This window comes from Lycium barbarum, chromosome 1 (assembly GCF_019175385.1).
Source record: "Lycium barbarum isolate Lr01 chromosome 1, ASM1917538v2, whole genome shotgun sequence".
NCBI classification, from domain to species: Eukaryota; Viridiplantae; Streptophyta; class Magnoliopsida; order Solanales; family Solanaceae; genus Lycium; species Lycium barbarum.
Genome location: NC_083337.1, coordinates 150,662,600 through 150,683,449, shown reverse-complemented (window position 1 = coordinate 150,683,449; position 20,850 = coordinate 150,662,600). Strand labels below are relative to the sequence as shown.

General features: G+C 33.4%; 3 protein-coding genes across 5 annotated transcripts; 2 read left to right on the top strand and 1 right to left on the bottom strand.

The window, feature by feature from the left end:
* The first annotated feature begins 4,335 nt into the window (after positions 1-4,335).
* On the top strand, positions 4,336-7,811 carry LOC132615813 (beta-amyrin 6-beta-monooxygenase-like). The gene is made up of 3 exons (XM_060330423.1): positions 4,336-5,348; positions 6,254-6,441; positions 7,382-7,811. The coding sequence occupies exons 1-3, from the start codon at positions 4,397-4,399 to the stop codon at positions 7,679-7,681; spliced, it is 1,440 nt and encodes a 479-aa protein (XP_060186406.1). The 5' UTR covers positions 4,336-4,396; the 3' UTR covers positions 7,682-7,811.
* Positions 7,812-12,576: 4,765 nt separating this feature from the next.
* LOC132644059 (protein SENSITIVE TO PROTON RHIZOTOXICITY 1-like) lies at positions 12,577-15,706 on the top strand. Its single transcript, XM_060360613.1, has 3 exons — positions 12,577-12,898; positions 13,433-13,879; positions 14,719-15,706. The coding sequence occupies exons 2-3, from the start codon at positions 13,528-13,530 to the stop codon at positions 15,558-15,560; spliced, it is 1,194 nt and encodes a 397-aa protein (XP_060216596.1). The 5' UTR covers positions 12,577-12,898; positions 13,433-13,527; the 3' UTR covers positions 15,561-15,706.
* A 452-nt stretch (positions 15,707-16,158) lies between these two features.
* LOC132644047 (FHA domain-containing protein PS1-like) lies at positions 16,159-20,638 on the bottom strand. Of its 3 annotated transcripts, none has more exons than XM_060360602.1 (6): positions 20,205-20,638; positions 19,262-19,470; positions 17,936-19,051; positions 17,299-17,446; positions 16,819-17,201; positions 16,159-16,689 (listed from the first exon to the last, which is right to left on the bottom strand). In XM_060360602.1, the coding sequence occupies exons 1-6, from the start codon at positions 20,494-20,496 to the stop codon at positions 16,435-16,437; spliced, it is 2,403 nt and encodes an 800-aa protein (XP_060216585.1). In that variant the 5' UTR covers positions 20,497-20,638; the 3' UTR covers positions 16,159-16,434. The 3 variants fall into 3 exon arrangements, with proteins under 3 accessions (XP_060216585.1, XP_060216576.1, XP_060216578.1); XM_060360593.1 differs by having other exon boundaries at positions 17,936-19,099; positions 20,205-20,635; XM_060360595.1 differs by having other exon boundaries at positions 17,311-17,446; positions 17,936-19,099; positions 20,205-20,628.
* Positions 20,639-20,850: the final 212 nt, after the last annotated feature.

The following is a 20,850-nucleotide window of genomic DNA, read 5'->3' as shown; positions in this document are numbered from 1 at the left end:
TCTGCTGTATTTTTAGATAGAAAACCAATTAATTTTATAATCGGTTACCGGTCCGATTCCGGTCCAACTGGTTGGCAAGCTGAGGTCAGACGCATCAACTTTGCCGAATTGTTAATTAACTAGCCAACTTTTGTTTAGGAAATCCATCCTTTCTCATATTGCTTCTAAAATATATTATATGAGGAGGAGGAGGAATAGTAGTAGTAATAATAAGAACAACAACAACATTATTAATAATAATGAAAATAAGATAATTTGATTCATTCTTAATTAAGATGCCCAATAGAATGAATTGGAAGAAAGGAGAGTCAAAATTGGATATTAACATAGGTAATAATAGAACATTTTTTAAAATCGAAAACACTACTTTAGATGCACATCCTCTCAATCGATTTCATTCATCCCTATAGCAGATTTGGATCAATAGGAATCATAACATCTATAATTACACCACTCTATCCATCAATACATATCGAGAGAATAATTAAAACGGCAATCGAACAAACATCTATTAATTAAGGGGAAAGGGTCAAAAATGCCCATCTACTTTGAAAAAAAGGGGCAACCGAACAAACATCTTATAAAATCACTCACTAAGTTTGTCATCAAAAAAATATGACATGGCAAAATAAGTTAATTTTTTATGCCATATAAACATGAACCCCACAAATAAAATAAAAATTAGTGAACACCTATAACTTATACCCGACCCACCAACACACAAATCAAATCGTGATTTCTTTTGCTCTTGGAGATAATTTATCACCGTGTCATTAAGAAATTGCAGCTACCTTTGTTTTACAACAGAAAAACCAAAACGTCTCATTAAACTTGCAAAAGAATTGAAATGACCAAGTTAATAATGGAGAATTTATCTTTTTGACCTATATGTTAAAGTTATTTAAGAGTTCATTAATCATGGTCTAATAAATTTATTAGTTATGCATTTAAGAGGAGAATGTAAGAAAAATAATTCGGACGAGGTAATAGCTTCCACAGAATAGGAATATTTAAAATTGAAAAGATCTGCTAGCTCAAATGTTCAAGTCCAGCTCCATACATTCATGACCAAATTTGACTCCAAAAAGGAAAACTAAATCCAGATTAAATCCAACAATGACATGATGGTAAATTATCTACAAGAGCAAAAGAAATTATGATTTTGATTTGTGGGTGGGTGGATGGATTGGGTATAAGATATAGGTATTCTTTAATTTTATTATATTTATGGGGTCCATGTTTACATGAAATAAAATATTAATTTATTTTGCCATGTCATATTTTCTTGATGACAAATTGAGTGTGAGTGATTTTATTGATACAAAATAATTAAAATTAAATGACTTTCATACATAATTTCTTACAGTTGAATGACTTTTTGAGATATTTACTCGTCTATATTAAGAATCTCTTTCCATCGGTAATAGAAACAAACTCACAGGTATTGGTTAGTATCCTAAAACCATCATCGCAAAATAATGCTTACTTAAGCTTGTTAAATGACTGCAGGTTCATAATAGTAGCAATGGGACATATGAGTAGGGTGTACATAAATCGGGTTAGTTTAGATTTTATAAATATCAAATTAAATTAATTGCATCGAATTTTTAAATTTATAAATCAAACTAAACCAACAAAAGTTGAGTTTTCTCGGATTGCTCGGGTTCCTATAAAGTCTTCATACAAAATATATAACTTGTATTTCAAATATTTCTTTAGTCCTAGTATGATGCAGTTATCTAATTATGATATTTTTTAAGAAAATAACACAAAATATGAGCTGGGAGATATTGTACTAAAATATTCAACAGCAAAAAAAGCAATGAATTGAAATCGCATAAAATAAAATGATCATAATCTAAAAGTAGAAGTCATTTTATAATAAGTCCGGCTAATTTATAAGACATATAGAAAAGGATCCTAATTTAAAAGTACTAAATCATGCTAAACTAAGTACGGCTAATTTGTTCTCAACAGTTTGTGTAGCCATAAATCCTATTGTATTCATTGAGATCTGTTGACTTTGTATACCATTCCGTTGTAAACATGACTAAACATTAAAGAAAAAATATTATTAAGTTATATATATATTCACTGTCTAAACCAATATAAAATTGAAAAATAGATATCCAACATAATTGTCATTCCTAATGTTAGAATTGAATTTCTTTTGTTAGCATTAATATTGATTTGATTTTTGTTGGGTTTTATTTGAGTTCCTAACATCTATGGGCTATAAAATTTATTGGACTATTCAAAAATCTAAATTCAAGCTTCAAATAATATGTTAAAAGATAAAAAAACTATGAAAAAATTTAAGAACTATTTATAAATTACATTATAAATAAATATTTTTATGTATAAATTATTTTTGAAATTCTATACATGTAATGTCGGGTTGGTTTGGTTCGGTTTGACTATTTTTAGTTAAAACTAAACCAATGGTGGTCGAGTTTTTTATTTTTAAAATCAAACCAAGTCAAACCAAACCACTAGTCAGATTTTTTTTTCGGTTTGATTCGGATTGTCGGTTTGGTGCGGTTTATATGTTTCTGTGCACACCCCTACATACAACCATAGTCCACGTATACCGTGAAGCCAATGCAGTTGCACATCACCTATTAAAATTCTGATGCAATCTGGACTCAAATTAGCCAGGGAGGTGGATAGGAGTGTACAAAGTAAATCGACAAACCGTACCAAACCGATAAACCGAGTCAAACCGAAAAAAAAACCCGACTAATGATTTGGTTTGACTTGGTTTGGTGTTAAAAAAAACGATCAGTATTGGTTTGAGCAAAAAAAAATCAAACCGAACCAAACCAACCCGACATTATATGTATTCAATTTTAAAAATATTTTATACATAAAAATATTTATTTGTAATGTAATTTATAAATATTTCTTAAATTTTTCCGTAGTTTTATTTTTATCTATTATCATATTATTCAAGCTTGAACTTAGAATTTTGAATGTGAATAAGTTTTATATCCTATGAATGTTAGTAACTCATATAAAGTCCAAACAAAAACCAACTCAACACTAATACTAACAAAAAAAATTCAATTTACCACTAGGAACGACAATAATGTTGGATATCTATTCTTTAGTGTTGCATAATTGGTTTAGAGAGTGAAAATACATAATTTATGTTTTTTTTCTTGTCATGTAATTAATACTTATTAGCCGTACTTATTTTAGCATGACTTAGTATTTTTAGATTATGGTCATTTTCTTTATGGCTTATTAATTAGCAATATTTATTTTAACTGATTTTATTATCTTTTGTTGAATATTTTAATACAATATCATCACTCTTCTCACATTTTGTGTTATTTTCTTATGAAACACCTTAATTACATAGTTATATCTTACTAGGACTAAAGAAATATTTGAAGTAAAAATTATAAGTTTTGTATCAAGACTATTCCCAAAAAAAAAAATCCGAATAACCCGAGAAAATACGAGGTTGAAAAAAAACCCGAATTTTATTGGTTTGGTTTGGTGTATAAATTTAAAAACCCGATACAATTAGTTTGATTTGATGTTTAAAAAATCCGAACCAACCCGGTCCAAACCATCCAACCTTATGTTTCGCAAAAACTACTTAGGGACAGCATCCAACAGATCAGTCCTTAACTGTAACAACTTCTAATTTCCGTTTTGATTTATGCAATTTCCTTTCCTAAGAAAAAGAAAAGCCGAAACATACAAACAATTTTTTGCTAAAGGGGAAAAATTAAAGACCAGTCCATTTGAAGGGGAAAAAAATTAAAGACCAGCCAATTTGAAGGGAAGTTCGTGCAATTTCTTCCTTATTCAATTCAATCGATATATTTGCAAAATTAGTAACAAGAGAAATAAAACCAAGCCTTATATTTACCAATATATGTTGATTTTATTAGTTCAATTGCAGGTTAAGGACAACAATATGGTCAGTCAAATTTCATATAGTTGATCTCAACTTATGCTGGATTAAGACATAATTATTGTTATCGTTAATCATAGGTCACACTTTGAGTACCCAGATGTATTGGGACAACTATGTGCTGAATTTTGCTGCCAAACTCCAAACGCAAACATTTGCGACTTCAGTCGTGTATGCCCTTGGTCTCAAAGCGGCCAAACTTGCAAATGTTTATACACTATAGTTATACTATTCATAATGATACCAAAATCGACTATTTTATGAACTTGCCCCACATGAGCGTATTTACCAAAAAAATAGAAGCGGTAGATTCTCACAATCCTACACACACAATCCAACTCTCCATCACCCCCAACAAGGTGTTGTAGGGTGGAGGTTTCTTCTTCCAATATATATAGTCCTTTGATATATTTTTTTTTATGAGAAGAAACACTATCTCAAAGAAATAGGGAGAAATTGAACTAAACAATGGATCTCTTTATTCTTTTTTCACTAGCATTTGCATTTCTTTACATTTCTCTCCATCTCATCTTCGTCATCCTCAAAGGCAATTACTCCAACAAACACACAAATCTTCCACCAGGCTCAAGTGGATGGCCAATCCTTGGGGAAAACATGGACATGGCTTCATCCCCTGAGAAATTCATCCATGAAAGAATGAAAAAACACTCCTCACAAGTCTTTAAAACCTCCCTCTTAGGTGAAAAAATCGTCGTTTTCTGTGGATCAAGTGGTAATAAGTTCTTGTTTTCAAATGAAAACAAACTTCTCGGCACATGGTGGCCACAGTCTTTCACCAAGCCACTGATGTGCCCAACTCAATCCCAAAATACTGTCAAAAGATTTGCTATCATAAATCGCGTGATCCTTCACGAAATTCTCAAACCCGAAAATCTCAAACAATTCATCCCTTTTATGGATTCCATGGCTCGCGATCACTTGAGCCAAGAATGGCTCCCTTTCAAGGAAGTCAAAATTTACCCTCTAGCCAAAAAATACACTTTCACCTTAGCTTGCAGATTATTCCTATCAATAGAGGATTTTCGACACGTAAAAAAGTTATTGGACCCCTTCGTTCTTGTCACGTCGGGGATGTACTCCGTGCCAATTAATTTTCCTGGTACGCCTTATAATCGAGCGATAAAAGGCGGAAAAATGGTTCGTGAAGAGTTTTTGAGGGTTATTAGAGAGAGGAAGAAGGAGACGATGGAGAAAAAGAATAATGAGAAAAATTACAATGACTTGTTGTCTCGACTTATGAGTTCTAGTGATGAAAATGGACAATTGATGAATGATGCAGATATTTGCAACATTATTATGGGATTGCTAATTGCAAGCTATCATACTACAAGTGGTGCAATTACTTTTGTCTTGAAATATCTTGCTGAGCTTCCCAAAATCTTTAACGAGGTTTATAAAGGTAATAATTCTTTTATTGTTTTAGTTATGTGTTATAATTAATTAGTTTTATACATCAGATTGTGTAACAATCAGATCACTTAGAATACAATTACGGGTAGCTCTAACTGATTTCATAGCTGTTGTTAATATAGCAACAGATCCAAATTCGTTGGTAATCGCTTGCTAACCCAATTTACCAACCAACTTTATTGTTGGTAATTCCAGTTTTCTCTTGAGTAATTGATTGGTAACCTAGAACAAATGGTAAGTAACTTATTATAATATGTTGAATTACACCGATGATATATATATATATATATATATATATATATATATATATATATATATATATATATATATATATATATTCATAGTAATTTTTTTAATTAAATCGCACTTATTGTATGTATTGATAGTGTAATTTAACGTGTGATATCAATTTAGTTAACTTTTTATGAAGTTAACAAGTGATGCATAACATAATAATTTATTTGTAAGTATCTTTTAAGTGACATAATTATATACGGTAAATATCTTTTTATAGTTCATGACTTAAACTCCTTTTTTTAATTTAACTTTCTATATTTGAACTTAAACTCTTTTTTATTTAACTTGCTTTGAGCGTTTAAAAAATCTTTCTTTATGTTGTCAATCAATATAAGTTAAATTCAAATATTCCATTCGACAAAAACTCTTTTTTTTTTTTGTTTCTCATCCGGTGTTCAGTATTTACATTGGAGTCCGATTATATCCGGATTTCTCTCTTTACTTGTTAGCAATCCAGCACTATAATATATCAAAAAAAAAAGAAATTAAATACCCTTTATAAAAAAAAACGGCTCTTTAAATGTATTTGTCGTTTGTTCTGAGGATTTACTTATCCTTTTGGTCTTCCATTTTTTCTTTTGTTCTTGTTTTCAATAGAACAAATGGAAATTGCAAAATCAAAAGCTGGAGGAGAGTTACTAAATTGGGATGACATCCAGAAAATGAAGTATTCTTGGAATGTAGCATGTGAAGCTTTAAGGCTAATGCCACCTGGTCAAGGTGGTTTTAGAGAGGCCATTACTGACTTCACATTTGGAGGATTTACTATTCCAAAGGGATGGAAGGTATTTTAGCAACTTATTTAGAGTACTTACTTTCCATATTATATAACCTGTCAAATTATTAATATCAAGCAAAAGTTTCCTTCTAATTGTGTTTGGCATGAGGAAAAATATTCTTTTAAAATTTATTGTTAGTAGAAAATAAGTCATCTTCTGATGACATAATTGGATGCCAAAAAATTCTTTTTTAATGAAAACATTTTTCACGTGTGTGTGCACGGTTGGTGTGGGGGTGGGGGGTGAGGGGTGGTCAGGGGCGGAGCTAGCCTTTTAGGTGTGGATTCAGCTGAACCCAGTAGATTTAGTTCGAACTATGTATCTGTACTGAACTTTTTGTCAAATATATACAAATTATTAATTTAGAACCCAATAATTTTAAAAAATTAGAATCTCAAATCCACAAATTTTAAATTTTGACTCCCTCTCTGGGGTTGTGGGTGGTAGGTGGTGGGGAACGACGACTTCCATCCCTTGTGAAAGTAATTTTCTTTTACAATTATGTCAACTCTTCACTTCATATTATTGTGCCAACCAACACTTAGATATTCGTTTCATTCTATAATATTCAACAAAATACGTCAAAAACACTATCTAATTTGTTAATATTATTAGCTTCAATAAATCTTTTCTAAAAAAAAAAAAGTTTTCGCTCTCCAAGTGAGCACCAGAAAGCATTTTCCGAGATTTGTTTTAAGGAATAAAATTATTTTTTGAAAAATGTTTTTCCTCATATAAAACGCATGCATGCTATCTATGTTGCTTGGATTCTTCAAAAATAATATTTTATCCGTGTTCAAATTCTCCAAAATAGCATTACTTTGGAAAATCTGACATGCACTCAATAATATTATTGAACAATTCGAGCAACATAGCAAGTTTATCCTTCTTCATAAGGCTGCAGTGATTTTTTTTCTAATTATTTATGTAATTTTATAATGAACAGACATTTTGGAATGTGTACTCAACACACACAAATCCAAAATATTTTCCAGAGCCAGAAAAGTTTGACCCTTGTAGATTTGAAGGGAGTGGGCCAGCACCATACACTTTTGTACCATTTGGAGGGGGACCAAAAATGTGTCCAGGAAAAGAGTATGCAAGATTGGAAATTCTAGTGTTTATGCATAATGTGGTCACCAAATTCAAGTTAGAGAAATTGGTTCCAAATGAAGAGATTATTTACCAAGCTTCACCTGTTCCTGCCAATGGCCTCCCTGTTAGGATTCAACCCTATGGAAATTAAATGTCTCTTTTTAAATGGGGGAAAAGGTAATTAAGTTAGAATATCCTTTTATATTGAATATTGATGTATCCCTTGGACTATTCTTGACTTCATTCAAAAAGGATTAATTCGAGGCCTATAAAATTAATTTATCTCAGTTAAAGTTTTTTCTTTATAGTTTTTATGTTATAAATTTACAGTGAATGATCTGGCTCATTCAGTTTGTCTTGCATTATATTTGAGTCCGGAGCCTAAATGGCATAAATTTACCCCCCCCCCCCCCCCCAAAAAAAAAAAGGGATTGCCCTTTTCACAATAAATCAAAAAGGGTTTATCGTGGGGGGACAACGTTTTATGAAAAAAAAAAATTGTCAGATCGGAATAAAAAAAATTGTCAAGCCAATGGTTTACAAAAACGTTGTCACCCAACATTTTACAAACTAAAGTTTTTTTTTTCCAGATGAGGTACCTTTTGATTTTTTCCTTTTAAAATTTCAGTAAAGCTTCTTTTTAATTCAAACATACACCACAAGTCATATAATAATTAATTCAAACAAATATTCTAACTCTAACCTTTCATACAACAATTTAAAATGTGTTTTCTAATATGTGAATATAAAAAAATATTCAAACTATAAGTTAAATAAATGTCATATATTATCTGAATAGTAAATGTTAAATTAAATACGTAATTAAACACCACAAGACATATTATATATTTATTATAATAAAGACAATAACATATTCTTGGAAGATTACATAAGAAAACAACAATTTAGGCAAAAACATAAAAACCAACAAGCAACAACAACTACTGATTTCTATCAGGACATCGATTCTTGTTATGACCTGTTTGCTTGCACGCTACCCCGACAGAAATCAGTAGTTGTTATTACTTGTTGATTTTTATGTTTTTTTCCTAAGTTGTACGATCGTTGTTTCCTTATACAATCTTCCAAGAATATGTTGTTGTCTTTATTATAATAAATATATAATATGTCTTGTGGTTATTAATTACGTATTTAATTTAACATTGAAAATTCTGATAATGTGTGACGTTTATTTAACTTCTATTTTTAGTATTTTTTTTATGTTCACATATTATAAAACACATTTTTAATTATTGTATGAAATGTTAGAGTTAGAATATTTGTTTGAGTTAATTATTATATGACTTGTGGTGTATGTTTGAATTAAAAAAAAGCTTCACTGAAATTTTAAAAGGGAAAAATCAAAAGGTACCTCATCTTCATAAACAAAACAAAAACAAAAAAATCTTTATTTAACATTTACTATTCAGATAATATGTAGCGTTTAATTAACTTATATTTTTAGTATTTTTTTATGTCCACCATTTTAAATAATTGTATGAAAGGTTAGAGGTAGAATATTTGCTTGAGTTAATTATTATATGACTTGTGGTCTATGTTTGAATTAAAAAAAAAAAGCTTCGCTGAAATTTTAAAAGGGAAAAATCAAAAGGTACCTCATCTGAAAAAAAAAATTAGTTTGTAAAATGTTGGGTGATCAACGTTTTTGTAAACATTTTGCTTGACAATTTTTTTTATTCCGATCTGATAATTTTTTTTTTTTTTTGTAAAACGTTATCCTCTCCATGATAACCCCTTTTGGTTTATTGTGAAAAGAGTAACCCTTTTGATTTATTTGTGGTAAATTTATGCCATTTAGGTATGGGACTCCATTATATTTGACATAGTCAATGATTGGCACTACTATTGGGATTTCTGAACATGTACATTTTGCTAAAAACTTTACTATATTTGCCAAAGCAACAACAACAAAATCCCTCATGAGAAAAAAATTTGCTACAGGCATGAAGTATGTCCATAAGAACACCATTTGTACTGACCTCAGAATTTAAGGATTGTGGGAGAAATTAAAAGATAACTATATTTAATATTGTTGTTATAAAAAATGAAATATTGACCAACAGGTTTAAATACAAGTATCCTTCCACCCAAGCCTTTAAGCACCCATCTGTCTTATTCGTTTCCAAGGTGCTTTTTTAACATTTATACTCAAATTTCATATATTTCTTATATAATTATACCTAGTCTATATTGAATTTAACGGGTGCTGGAGCACTACGAAAAGACACATAGGTCCGCCCCTGTGTACCAAAATGCATGATATTAAAGGTGGGACCGTTTGGGTAAATACAGAAATATAAAGAACACAATTAGAAAATTAAAAAACAGCAGTAGAAAATTAAAAAGAAAAAAGAACATAAAGTAAAAGTAACAGCATTACAACACTATGCAATTTTTATTTCTCGGAAGATTGCACCAAATGCAGAATGGTATAGTTTTTTTTTTCGGTAATCATCTTCATAGTGATCATTTTCAATCAATTAAATATACTACTCCCTCATACTAATTTATGTGACACTATTTTTTTTAATCAGTTAAAAAAATGATATATTTCTATATTTAGTAAAAATTTAAATTCAAACTGTCAATTTTACTCTTAATAAATTAATTTATCGTCACACAAATATTTATATTTTATTTTAAACCATAAATTTCGACGTATTTTATTTTCTCAAACTTATGTGAGGTCAAACACCTTCGTAAAAATGAGACGGATGGGAGTAGTTCAGCCACCTGCATCTTCAGTCTATCACCTATCTCAACAATCACATGAAAATCACCAGCGCAAAATTACTGATACTGAAATCTAAAGAAAAAACAAAGCCATGCCATCTTGTAGAGAGCATCAAGCATGTCAATAATAATGTTGTCCAACCCATTAAACTTTGAACGGATTGGACGGATTATAGGTATGAAATTTATCCACTATCATAGCAGAGATTAAACCACAAATATAAACATAATCCTAAGTTAGGGTTAAGCAAATATACATTCAACTACATTTATAACATGTTGTGTTAAAGAGCATTTTAATATTGTAAAATATTATAGTTAAATTGTCATATTACTCCTACACGTTGGGGACCATAAAAGTGACCGAAGTGGATTCATTTCTTATGTTGAGAATGGTACATGTGGCCATTATTTTGCCTTGTAACTCCTCTCACGTTAATGGCGATTAGAGCAAGATAATGACAATTGTTTCTTTTGTAACACTTGTAACCACTAAACTTTTACTCACCCATATTCTTCATATTATTACCAATTTAATATCCCACTAAATCATACTTATCATCTAATTCATTATAAGGATGACTTTCTTCTCCTGTAAATAGAAGTCACCCTTAATTTTGTGTTAGGTAGAAAATATATATTGGAGTAGTGGAAGAAAGAGTTGAGAGAAAGAAAATAATCTAAGTTTCCAACTTAGTCACTATAAAAGAGAGTAATTTTATGTTAAAGGAAGGTGTTCTTTTTGGTGGAGCTTTGGACTCAACATCTTGTCCAGAATTATTTGAGTCACACGACGTTGACAACTATTGTATGGAGTAAGGATTGCTATAGGAATCGCTATTTTACTAAGTGGAGGTTTAATGCAGAGCACACCTTCATTATGCATAATAGTTTCCCTTCAACAAAATTGGCGACAACTTTCTTATTTCAATATTAAAATAAGTGGGGGATTATTGGATTAAAAAGCATTTTAATATGGCAAAATGTTATTGTTAAATTGCCTTATTACTCCTACACGTTGGTGACCATAAAAGTGGCTCAAGTGAATTTATTTCTTACGGTGATAATGGTTGAATGTGGCCATTATTTTGCCTTGTAACTCCTCTCATGTTAATGGCCATTAGAGCAAGATAATGAGAATTATTTCTTTTGTAAAATTTGTAATCACTAACCTTTTACTCACCATATTCTTATATTATTACCAATTTAATATCCCACTAAACCATACTTATCATCCAATTCATTATAAGGATGACTTTCTTCTCCTATAAATAGAAGTCACCCTTAACTTTGGGTAGAAAATATACATTGGAGTAGTAGAAGAGAGAGTTGAGAGAGAAAATAATCTAAGTTTCCAACTTAATCACTATAAAAAAGAGTAATTTTATGTTGAAGGAAGGCAGTGGCACATCTAGCTTGCTAGGTGGGGTTGCATTGAACTCCCAACTTTCGACGCGGAACATAAATTTATTTATAAAAATTTATTAAAACTACAATAAATAGTAGACATAAACCCAGAACTTTTAAAATTATACTAACAATCTTAAGATTGAACACATAGAGTTTAAATCCTGGATCCGCCTCCAAGATGTTATTTTGGTAGAGCTTTGGACTCAACATCTTGTCCAAAATTATTTTGAGTCACACGACATTGATGGGCTGTTGTATCCTGGAGGGGACAAGTCAGAGTTATACTGTTGGACTGGTGAAGATTATATCGCAGTGGGTTTAAATCTCCTTAAAGAGAGCGTGGATAAATTTATCGGTATATTCACCTTACATAACAGTTACTACCGGTATTCAAAAACAGAGTAAGCTTGGGTTCTTTTATATGGCTAAGAAAAGTGGGATTGGCCTCCATCCCTCACAGACCAATAATTCTTGAACCTTCCTTATCCACATACATAATTAAAACATCAATATGACCTTTTATTTTAGAGTTAATGGTCAAAATCACAAATGAGCTATCACTTTTCGGGGAGTTATCTACCTGAACTATCATGTGGACGAGTTTTCTGCCTGAACTACGATCACCAATTATTTATCAAAACATCCTCAACTATTAGTTGGTGATAATTCATATAGAAAACTCACACACCTGATAATTTATATAGGAAACTCACGAAAAAATGATAGTTCAGATGTTTTTTTTATCATTATTTATTCTATACTAATATCCTTCACTTGAGCTACGCCACTTTGGGTTGAGTTCTATATATAATATGTGCAAATATAAGTGTAACTCACAAAGTTAAAATTCAATCTGCCGTTGGAAAAAGCCTCTTTGTGCTTGCCAGAGCTTGAGAGAACTTAATGGAGAGTATTATGAAGGCATAGCTGAATAATTGGATGATGGAAAGCTGTGCATGCATGCATGTAGCAGAGATAGTGGTGTGGGTCCATTAATGGCAAAATATTTCTACAGAAAAAGCCAAAGTTGGTGAGGGCTAGCTTTTTACAAACAAAGCGTGTGGGGTCCATTAATCCCACCATGGGGAATACCAGAATTGACATTGTTGCTATCCTCAATCATCAAACTTCTGTTGCTTATTTTGACCCTTTACCATTCATTCCCTTTTGTTAGAACAGGAGAAAGAGGAGCATCCTTAATCTGGTTTGTCTTCAATACTTTTGCTGTAATTTGATTGGATTGGATTGGATTTCATCTCTTGGATATATAATGCGTGGATTTATTATGTTTGTAGCTGGATATTGTCATGTTTTGGTGAAAACAAATGCTTCTCATTTGTTGGTTATTTCTGTCTCTAAACAGCTTGCAACATGCAACTGGGCATCATTATGGAGAAAGATTGATTTTTAAGTGTTTTTATGTGCATATTAAGACTTAACAGAGCATTTCACGAGTGTTAAATGATTCTTTTGGGATCTTTATTTCTATTTACTTTTCTGTTGGGGGTAGGATACTGTTAGGTGGCGATGCTGTCACTTAGTCTCTGAAAATGTTACTTCTAAAAGAGAAAATAGGTTTTCAATGAATTTGGTTAGGAATTTTAATATCTCAGAGCACTTAAAGTGTATAATATCTTGATTTGGGATTATGAATAGACGGTTCAAAAGGCTGTAAGGATTTTCTTGACTAATTTTCTCAATTAACCACTCAAACACTAACTACACTTTGGATTAGCAGAAGTGGAAAATTTTCTCATTTCCGGATCAGCAGACTTATAAGGTTTAAGCAACAAATTTCGAAATCTAAATCAACCATCTGAAAAACACACTTGCATGGAACAAGTTAACCAAAGGAGTCAAAATCATGATTCTACCAGATTACAAGAATGGGATCCAAAAGCTATACTGAAAAGTATGTCTTTTCTTGAACAAAAGATTCATCAACTGAAGGAGCTGGTGCATTTAATTGTTGACCACAAAAGTCTAGCTAAGATTCAGGGAAGTGACCTTTCAATTCAGCAACAACAGCTAATAACAGCTGATCTTACCTCTATTATTGTTCAATTGATATCAACTGCAGGAAGCCTTCTTCCAACCGTGAAGCATCATCATTCACGTTCCTCCGCTAACCCAACTACGAAGCAACTCGGGCAGTTTGGTAGTGTCGTAGTTCCTTCTGAAACAGGTACCTCTACCACATAGATTTAATGTGACTAAGGCAGAAGATCAGCCCGATCATATTGATCAAATGGGGCATTGTGTTAGCGTTTGCCCTAATTTTCTACCATATTTGACTAATCTTTTTCTTGGAGGAAAAGACTTTGGACTTCTATAAATTGAGGATCTTTCCGTAGTACAAAAATACAATAGCATCCAAAGGGTGCTTGGGAGTTAGGATGACGGGGATTAGTGGATTCTTTTTTTTTTTTAATGCTTTTCTTTAGTTTTGGCTTTCCTACAACTCTTTTCCCGATCACTTTTTCTTCCTCGAAGCGATCTTCTTCTAGTTGCCGGACGAAATCCGATAGCTAATTGCTGGCTCTGAAGAACCAGCCCAGCAATAAGCTCAATTGTTCCAATTCCCACTGCTTAGCTTTCAATTCGCCTCTGACCATCAAATGAAATGTGGATAACCCGTCCTTCTCTCTTTGAAAGAAGGGGCGCTTCTGGTTCTATAGGTACTTGAAAGATTTTTTTCTAAAATAAGCGGAGACTTGGTCTTCGAATTATAAGTCTCAGCCCCTTCCCGGCTTGCCTCGCTCTTAGGTTGGCCTTTCTACTTGTCTAAGTAGTATTCCACTAGTGCAGGGTAGTCATTAAAGAGTGTTGTTTAGGGGGAGATTATATTCTTGATATATTTTATAATTTCTTTTATGTTAGTCTTCTCATAGGTAGGTTATTGTGCTAACCATATTAAAATATTATGTTTCTTTGAGTATAGTTCTCTTTGTATCTGATTTATTGTCGTTAAAGGTTTGCAATTGTTGGCTTCCGCATGACGCCTTCTTATTTCGATCCCATCAGATTGTGGCATTGAACAAAATTATGCTGTTGATGAACATGAGGCGAAGGATGAAGATGAATCCCATGAGGAAGAGAACCTTCCTCCTGGTTCCTACGAGATTCTGCAGCTGGAGAAAGAGGAAATTCTTGCACCTCATGCTCACTTTTGCACAATTTGTGGGAAGGGATTTAAGAGAGATGCCAACTTGCGGATGCACATGAGGGGTCATGGGGATGAGTACAAAACTCCAGCTGCTCTTGCAAAGCCTCAAAAGGAACCTAGCTCTGGGACGACGCTTATTAAAAGGTATTCCTGTCCTTGTGTTGGTTGCAAGCGCAACAAAGAGCATAAAAAGTTTCAGCCACTAAAGACTATCTTATGTGTGAAAAACCATTACCGAAGAACCCACTGTGAGAAAAGATATGCTTGTAGGACGTGCAATGTGAAGAAATTTTCAGTTATTGCAGATCTTAGAACACATGAGAAGCATTGTGGTAAAGATAAATGGCTTTGTTCTTGTGGGACAACATTTTCCAGGAAAGATAAGCTTTTCGGACACATTTCCCTTTTCCAAGGACACACACCTGCAATTCCTGTAGATGAAACCAGAGGTTTTGCTGGGACATCTGATCAAGGCCAAACCGCTGAAGCAACTGTAGAGGCTGGAAAAATAGGTTTTGAGGCAAATGTTCAGAATGGCAGTGGGCTTCAAACAAATACTATGAATGTAAAAGGGGCTGCAGATAATCCTGGCAGTTATTTCTCACCTTTGAACTCTGAAATTAGCAAGCTTAGCGAACTCCAGGAGTTTCTCCGACCACCATTTGAGGACCAGGAAAACTCATTATTTTTTCTGCTGTAGGGTTCATGTAATTACCCTCAGAAGGCTGGGAAAATATGGGTTTTATAGAACTGGAATAGCTCAAGTGAATTTGTCTTTGATTTGATATAGCAGTCTGTTTTCTTGCTATGTTAGTTCTTGGGAATAAATGATGTTTTCTCTTAGTATACTGCTCTTTTTGACTGCTTTTAAGATGTTATATCTGGCTCGACGAGGTATGGTTTTGTTAACTTGCAAGTCTATAATCCCTGCTTCTTGTAACTACCTAAGTTGCAGCAAGTCAACAATAAATGAATTAATCATCTAAAGCCTATTTATAGAAGTTGAGAGGAAGATAAATTTCCTAGATAATCCTTGATTCAGAACAGATATCTATTAATCTGCTTTTAAATACAAAGAGACTTCATTAACAAAGCTGCTCCTTAATTATGTACGCAAGAGAATCAGGATAGATGCCGAGCTAATCAGATGATAACCATGTACCGAGTGCTGAGCTGTGTCCCTCAGAAAACTATGGAAGAAGAAGAAGAAAGAAAACTAACATTGAATTTTTTTACTGCAGATGTAGATGCATTTACAAATACTTCTAGAATGTACCCTGATTTCACAAAGAAATCTCTGAATCATAAAAAATCAATTTCATTGCAATGAAAAACAGAGAGTTGGTTGCCTGAATGATCACTCAACTTATAAAATGAAGTTCCAAAAGATTGAAATAATGGCCATTTACAGGTTTAGATGTTGTCATAAGATCTGAATTCATCTTCGAAATGTTTGATAAGAAGGGGGAACTGACTCAGCTAAGTGGTTCAGCTGGCTGAACATATTTTCCTATGATGAGAATTATGGAGCAATATCAGCTTCCACATCTTTGATAAAGGGGAACTCTCTCTCCCTAGCTAACTGTGTTCCCTGAACAGTTCCGCCTATAATGAGAATTATGAAGCAATATCAGCTTCAAGCCTTTTGCCGCTTGCCCTGATGTTGATGTCTTCTTTAGAGGCCCAAGGTAGTATGGCTCCTTAAGAACAAAGTCATCCACACACGACCAAGTGCTTCCCCTTGGAGAGCTGTCTTTCCAAAGAAACCTCTCAGAGAACGGGTTCACCAGACTCTCTCGGAAATCTTCTGCTGTCTCACAGTTTAAACCCTGCCAATCAATAAACAAAAATGAAGTGTCAGTTGATGCTCATAGCACAAGCAGAAAAAAATTTCTTCTTTTGTTTCCAGAAGGGGAAGGGATGCGGAAGGAAAGGATAATGTTTTGTTGTGGTCTTACTTCTGCCATGGCCTTGATCTTCATGGTAAGATCATTGCTAAGGAGAACTAGTTGTCCATTTCTGTTAGTTCTTTTAAAGAGGAGGGCACATTCAAGGATATGATCCTCTGCTGTGGGTGAAACAATTGCCTGTAGACCCCAATGTGGAGAGGATAGAATTGAGCCGACTGGAAAGATGTCATTCTCCTCACTGAACAAACACGGCGGTGCAGTAGCAGGAGGAGTTGGTGCCATTGGTCTTGTTTCCTCCACACAACTCTGCACATGAACCCATGATTTTGCATTTACCATGCAGTTTTCGATCCATTCTAATGCTGCATAAGCTTCTGTTGCTCTTCTGAAAAAACTAGCACGCCTCTTCATGCAATCCAGTTCTCTTAAGACTAACATCAAGGAACAGGTAAAGATCACATAAAGCGGTTTTAGATAGGAAAATTTATTGAAATACTTGAAGATGTTATGAACTTTTCTGAAGAATACCAGGTTCATTACCAATTCTTGGAATTATCAGGCATGTTCCTTTGAGACCTTCCAAAAGCTGCAAAGCTTTTCTTGACTCTTTGTTTAACAAAGAGGTGGTATCCGCTACCATTGTCCACCTTCGTTTTTCTTCCCTGGCATTGTTATCCTGCAAATATTGTTTAAACAATAAATTAGGAATCTTCAAGGTTCCCATTGGCTGTGTTCATCCAAGAGACTCAAATTTACAATTTTTCAATCAGTTTGACTCATTGAATAAAGTGTAAAAGAATAGTGAAACAAATGTTAGATAGCAGACCCGTCTCCAATCTAAAATCAAATCTATTACTTTCATAAGCTAACGACTTAATACTGCAGATATTGTTTAAACAATAAATTAGGAATCTTCAAGGTTCCCATTGGTTGTGTAATTGTGTTCATCCAAGAGACTCAAATTTACAATTTGTCAATAAGCTTGCCTCATTGAATAAAGTGTAAAAGAATAGTGAAACAAAAGTTAGATAGCAAACCTGTGTCTGGCTAAAATCAAATCTATTACTTTCATAAGCTAACAACTTATTACTGCAGATTGGAAATCTCTGCTAGTGCTGTTTTAAGAAAAAAGTTTTTCAAATAAGAAACAGGTCAATGAACTTACAGAATATGGGCATGCCTCCATAATTTCTTGACACTTGATTGGATTAGCATTCAGCTTGACTTTCGGTACTGGAGATTTTGAATTGGTCTTGGGGGGGTTGTTCACAAGCAATGGTTGAAGTGGTACTCTATCTGTTCTGTTCTTCAGTATGGTTATCTCAGATCTAGCCTTATTTCTGGAAGCAACACTTGCTGATTTCTGCTCTTCAAGGACTTTGACAATCAAGTCTTCTTTCTTGAATGGTTTCGATCTCATTGAACAATTATCAGGTGTCATTTTCCCTTTATCTGGAGTAAAAATTTCTTCACTGATCTTACTCATATTTGAAAGCATTGTAGATGATCCGATCTTCTCTTTCTTGTTGTATTCAAGACCTTCAGCTTGATGGAGTATGGGATCAGAAATCTCTTTCATTGGGGAAGATCTCAAAGGTTTTGGATGCTTAATTTGCTCCAAACTGCTCATCTTCTTCATTAACCTTCGCAAATGAGTGTTTGGGGTAAGATCCACTTTGTCCAGATTAAAATTCTCTTCACCATTCTCATCCACACAAGAAGAAAACATAGATTGTTTAGCTTGTCCATCAGCAAGACGCGAGCTTTTCACGGAACTAGGAGCATTGTTCTCTTTGTCTGGAGTGAAGGCATCTTCTTCTCCATCCTTGTTTCCACTAGAAAAAGGATCATTTGAAACTGATTCCATTGCAACCTTCTCGTGATTGAGTGAGTAAACTTCAGTATCAATGTCAACTTTTTCAATTATTGATCTATCTCTGCCAGTTTGAATCTGAACACTGGAACATTTTCCCCTTCTAGACCAAATGCTCAAACATCTTTGCTGAGATCTTACTGGGGTACTACTATCGGCATTTTCTGTTTGGGACTCTGCCGAGATGAGAAGGGCCCGCTGAGTGCTGTTTTCTTTGTCAGGTTCGTAAGCAGGCTGCAGCAAACTGAGTTCACTCTCTCCATGGATTTTCTCAGGTGGATTTATGTTTACTTCTTCATCACTAAAGTGAAATGGAGACTTCATCTCTTCAGGCATCAGCGGAGCTGATGGAGTCAAACTTTTTACATATGGCAACAAATGCATATCGGAAAACGTTGAATCTAGACCCTGCACCAAATCATTATCCTCATTCTGAAGAGCAAAGCCCCTCTCATCCTATAAAAAATGATAAATTAGACAATAAGCTAACATAATAGTTCAAGTGGAGACAATAAATAAAGAGATATAATTACATTTTTGGACCGCTCAAAAGACTATACATATAATATACATATTGTATACACAAATTTTACATATAGTATACATAAAATAGCTTACCTGATGTTCTTTCTCCTCTGTTTCTTCCAATGGTTCTGCATCAGCTAATGGAGCTACAAATGGATTCTCCAAATCATACGCGCGACTGATGGGAATCCACTGAAGCATGTATTCCCTGCTGGAACCTCCTAGCTTCATCTTATCGCCCTCTTTCAACTCAACTCGAACCCCTGGTTCAATCTTGTTGCCAGAAATCCATGACCCATGGACTAAAGCAGCAGCAAATCAAAGTGAACAACTTAATAAAAACAACAAAAAGAAATCTGATCTCACTGGAAATTCACCACGATGTGCAGAGAAAATCAATTGACTGGATAAACCAAAACCAAATCAAGGAAAGCAAAAGAGCAACACCTGGTGTGTTTTGTATGAAGGAAAATATTTTCCAGAAAATGTTTTTCATTTCCCATGTTTGGTTGGTCAAAGTGTTTTGGAAATTATTTTTCTCTAGGAATACAAGTTTCTTAAAAATGACTTCTCTAATGAAAGTAGGTTAAACATTTTTCATAAGTGACATTTCCAAGTTCATTGTCTCCTCCCTACACCCACCTTACCCCATAGTATTCTGCTAGATTACATATAAATGTTCAGGATAATATTTTTATTTTTTATTTACTTACCAAACAGAAAATAAGTGAGAAACCGCTTATTTTCCTTGTCCCAAACACACCCCAAATGTCTAACAAAAAGAAATGAAGCATGTGAAACAATAGATTATACAGAGAACCCTTAACATGCTGAAGCAAACTGACACAGAGAAAGCCTAAGCATCAAAATCCTTGTCTAGTCAAGAGGTAAATAAAATCAGGAAACATTGATACGAAAAAGCTGTTGTAATGCTGACCACCAGACCCATCCAGAGGTCAAGAATTTGGATATCAACATATGATAAGATGCAAAAAATTTATAAAACTTCATACAGAATCAAGAAAACAGGAATTACCGGAAGAGAGATCAATAACAGAGAGAGATTGAGAAGAAGGATTAGAGTGAATGCGGAGGTGAAATCTGCTAATACTTGGATGTTCCAATACAATATTACAATCTGGGTGTCTTCCAACTACCAATATCTCTTCAAATTCTTGCTTTGATTCATCAACAGAAGCTGTGGGGTTGTCAAGAAGAAAGATGTTCTTGAGGATGCCACCATTCTTTAACACTGTAAACACTGGAATCTTCTTCTCTTCTTCAGTTTGTGAATTGAGTTTTAACAAACATTCTTGCTTGTCCGCCATGAGAGAGACACAGAGCGAATTTGTCACACTCAGAGAGAGTTTTCTTTTTTTCGAATGAAATCTTGAAAATGTGACCGTTATAGCTTTATATAGAGGGTATTGGTTGTGTGAAACGGCCAACTTTTCCTTCTAATTGCAGAATTGTTGCATGTAGGTTTTGTAAAATGCTTTTATGGTCTATGCACTTATTTTAATTAGTTTGTGCACACGTTTGGTGCGTGTAGCCCTACACAACTTTCAGAAATCAAATAAATTTATTTTATTAAATAATATATTTAAGTTATAAAATTAAAGGAAAAAGCTTAAGTTCTTGAAAATAATTGATCTTATTAGCTAAGTTGCTAACTCAATAAC